We start from the raw sequence: 4,308 nt of genomic DNA, 5'->3' as shown, positions 1-4,308 counted from the left end.
TGGAAAATCGCCTGAAGATATCATTCCAACCGATGTATCCATTTATAGATTCATGGGAAAAATAGTGAAAACACAAGGCATTCTACTATTGGAATTAACAGTGGGAGATAGAATTTTCATCACAGCCTTCTTTGTAATTAAGTCTACAGTGGCCTATAACTTGCTTTTAGGCTGCGAATGGATTCACGCAAACTTTTGCATTCTATTTTCACTCCATTAAATGCTGATATTTTGGGATGGAGATGAGGTAAAAGTGGTGGAGGCTGATAACCGGCCATTTGTGGCAAGGGTCTACCATGTAGATGCTGAGTTGTACAGTGAAGAATTCATTCCAATCAGATTTATTGGAAATGATAGCAAGGGCCATCCAAGGAAGGCCACCATGAGGAGAACTCTCACAAAAGAGGATGTAAGGGGGCTTTTCCAAGAAACATCAAGGCCAACAATTCTACCCAAGGCTAGTATTCAGCATTACATTTCAAACAAAAGTTTTTATGGAAGAGAAACCTAAAGAAAATAGAATTCTTGGCCAGGCGGTTAATTGTTGCCTTGCCAGGTTGAAAACATATCTAGCTAAACTATGGCTGGAAAGGACTGCAGCTACTAATACCTCATTTTCTACCAATGTTTTAGAGATTATAGAAGATACAGAAGATAAATTGGATGTTATCCAACTAACAGACTTGAAGGCAGTGCCAATGAAGTTAGATGATCTCAAGGCCGAGGTGCAAGATCCACTTTTGGAAGTTAATCTTGGAACAGAGTATGACCCTCGACCTACCTACATTAGTAAGCTTCTGGAACCAACCTTTAGAGAATAATTGATTTCCTTACTTCATGAGTATAAAGATTGCTTTGCATGGACATATGAGGAAATGCTAGGACTTTCCAGAGAGCTGGTTGAGCATAAACTGTGAATCAAGGAAGGTTTCAAGCCTTTTAAGCAACATCCAAGAAGGATGTCCCAAGAAGTTGTTCTAAAAGTCAAAGAAGAGATTGAAAGGCTACACAAGGCTGGTTTTATAAGAACCGCCAGGTGTGTTGACTAGATTTCCAATATAGTTCCAGTTATTAAGAAGAATAGCACACTAAGGATATGTGTGGATTTTCGGAATATTAATCTTGCAACTCTAAAAGATGAATATCATATGCCTATTGCTGACTAGTTGGTAGATTCTACTGCTAAGAATGAAATTCTTTCATTCATGGATGGATATTTCGGGTACAACCAAATTTATATTGCAGAAGAAGACATTGCCAAGACGGCTTTTAGATGTCCATGATCCATTAGAACCTTTGAATGGGTTATCATGCCATTTGGTTTGAAGAATGCTGGAGCAACATATCAGAGGGCCATGAATGCCCTTTTCATGACATGATCGACCATTTCTTGGAAGTGTACATTGGTGAAGTAGTCATCAAATCTTCGCCCAAGGCTCAACATCTCCATAACCTGAAGATGGCTTTTGAAAGGATGAGGCAGCACAAGTTGAAGATGAACCCCTTAAAGTGTGCTTTCGGGGTCTTAGGTAAAAACTTCTTGGGTTTCCTGGTCCACCAAAGAGGTATTAAGATAGACTAAAATAAAGCAAAGGCAATTATTGAAGCAAAGCCACTGGCCACAAAGAAGGAACTACAAAGGTTAGATATTTGAGGAGATTCATTGCTAACCATGCTGGAAAGACTCATGCTTTCTCCTTGTTGCTGAAGTTGAAAGATGCTGAGGAATTCAAATGGATAGAACAGCACTAGCAAGCCTTTGAAGGTTTGAAAAGTTACCTGGCCAACCATCCAGTGATGATGTCTCCGATTAAGAAACAGCCTTTAAGATTATATTTATCGGCCGCCGATGAATCCATTGGGACTCTTCTAGCTCAGAATAATGAATGGGGAAAGGAACAAGCTATCTATTATTTAAGTAGGGTGCTCACTCCAGTGGAATGTAGGTACACTTTCATTGAAAAATTATGCCTTTCCTTATATTATGCGGCTATGAAGTTAAGAACTTGCATGTTTCCAGTAGCCGTGTATATCATTTCTCAAATAGATTTGATTAAGTATATGTTTTCGAGGCCTTTAATCACTTGACGCATTAAAAAGTGGTCATTGGCCTTAATGGAGTTTTCTTTCAAGTATACTCAACAAAAGGCAGTCAAAGGAAGGGCGGTGGCAGAATTTTTAGTAGACCATCCTTCCACCAAGATTGATTCAGAAGTATGTGATGAGGTGGATACCTTGACTATACACCTTGGACTCTTATGTTTCATGGATCGAGCACCTAGGATGGAGGAGGAGCCGGAATTGTCATCATTTCACCAAAAAGAAGAAAAACGACATTTTTTTTTTTTTTTTGGATTTCAAGTGTATAAACAATCAAGCTGAGTATAAGGCACTAATTATTGGGTTAGAAATCCTGCTATAGCTAAAGGTGGATAAGGTCCAGATTATTGGAGATTCCAACCTGATACTTAGCCAACTTTCTGGAGAGTATAGATGTCTCAATTGGCATTTGAGGCCTTTCTATTCTTTGGCCTTGGAATTACTTTGCTAGTTTGATGATTTCTAACTCAAATATTGGCTAAGACATTTGAACACAGAGGCTGATGATCTGGCACAACTGGCCTCTCGAGTGAAAGTCCCACTGGGTGTAGAAGAGACCATGATCACAATCAAAAGAAAGACTCTTCCTTCGGTAGAGTTACGACACGAGATGACAGGTTATTTCCAGTCTGACGAGCTAGAAAGAATCAAACCTGCCAAGACGACATGGGAGATTTTCAATGTTGATATAGATGGATTTGACTTGGATAATTGGAGAACACCAATTATTCATTTCTTGGATCTGAGTGCAAATGTGGATAAGAGAGTTTAGCTTTTGGCACCTTACTATAATTTGATTGACGGAGATCTCTACAAAAAGAGTAAAGAAGATGGACTTTTGTTAAGGTGTCTTACTAAAAATGAGTCCATGAGAGTGATGGCAGAATCACGCCTTGGAATATGCGGAGCACATCAAGTTGGAATCAAGATGAGGTGGCTTCTTAGAAGGTGCGGTTATTATTAGAACGACATTTTGAAAGATTGCATAGAGTTTGAAAAAACTTGTACTGCATGTCAATAACATGGCCCTGTTCAAAGAGTTCCAGCTATAAACATGCAGCCAATAGTGAAAATATGGCCATTCAGAGGATGGGCTTTGGATTTCATTGGAAAGTTAAGGCTACCATTTGCAAATGGTCGTACTTATATGGTAGTTGCAACGGATTATTTTACAAAGTGGGTGGAGGCCATTCCATTAAAGACCTGTGAGCAGTCAACAGTGATTAATTTTATCAAGAAGCACATTATACACAGGTTTGGATTTCCAGAGACTCCCACCACAGATAGAAGCCTTTCTTTAGTTGGAAGTGAGGTCATTGACTATTATGCTAAATATGACATTAAAGTGATCAGTTCTACTCCATATTTTGCCCAAGTAAATAGACAAGCAAAAGCTTCCAACAAAGTAATTCTCAACATCCTTGAAAAGATGATTGAGAATCATCCAAATGAGTGGCATCACCTACTTTCTGAGGCGCTTTGGGCTAAAAGGAATTCAAAAAGATTAAGTACAAGTGTCACACCATATATGCTTACATATGGACATGATGCCGTTCTTCCAATGGAAATGACCATTAGGTCTATAAGGGTGGCTTTCCAAAATAACCTAACTCCAGCAGATTACAATCATGCCATATTGGCAGAACTAGAAGACCTTGATGAAGTCCGTCTCAATGCCCTATACCATATTATTGCTCAAAAGAAGAAAGTCATGCAGGCATACAACAAGAAGGTTAAGGCAAAGACGTTTGTTGAAGGAGACTTGGTATGGCAAGTCAAATTTTCACCTGGAGTTAAAAGTTTGGAATATGGAAAATGGACACCTAATTGGGAGGGTCCTTACTTGGTGAAACGAGTACTTATAAAATGGGCTTATAGATTGATGGACATAGATGGAGGATCCTACAAGCATCCTGTTAATGGGGTATACTTGAAAGAGTGTCACACTTTCATCTATGAAAACTGGAAATCCACAATCATTCAATCGGCCATATAGAATGGTTGGTATCTTCCTTTCCAAGTAAACTAGAAAGCTAGAAAGGAAGCGTAGTGGCCATACTTCAGCCATTCTAAGAAGGAAAAGCTAAGTACTTGGAAAAGAACATTGGCAAAAGTTATGAAGCAGACTTAGCTAAATTTCTAAGATCAGCTAATTTCCCAAGTATGGAGCATTTCATTGAGAAACGGTTACATTACATGGTCTAAGTT

General features: G+C 38.9%; 1 protein-coding gene across 1 annotated transcript; it reads left to right on the top strand.

Moving 5' to 3' along the window:
- Positions 1–3,154: 3,154 nt before the first annotated feature.
- On the top strand, positions 3,155–4,096 carry LOC132271433 (uncharacterized). Its single transcript, XM_059772813.1, has one exon. It carries the CDS (start codon positions 3,155–3,157, stop codon positions 4,094–4,096), a length of 942 nt encoding a protein of 313 aa, XP_059628796.1.
- Positions 4,097–4,308: the final 212 nt, after the last annotated feature.

Source organism: Cornus florida, unplaced genomic scaffold (genome assembly GCF_030987335.1).
Source record: "Cornus florida cultivar Cherokee Brave unplaced genomic scaffold, ASM3098733v1 CherokeeBrave_3.0.0_Hap2_Chr01, whole genome shotgun sequence".
Classification (NCBI taxonomy): domain Eukaryota; kingdom Viridiplantae; phylum Streptophyta; class Magnoliopsida; order Cornales; family Cornaceae; genus Cornus; species Cornus florida.
Note: the sequence above shows the minus strand (reverse complement) of the source record. Positions and strands in the feature narration are given on the sequence as shown.

Bases quoted from the DNA above. Each gene is read 5' to 3' on its own strand.
- LOC132271433 (XM_059772813.1), top strand. From the start codon at position 3,155: ATGCAGCCAATAGTGAAAATATGGCCATTCAGAGGATGGGCTTTGGAT.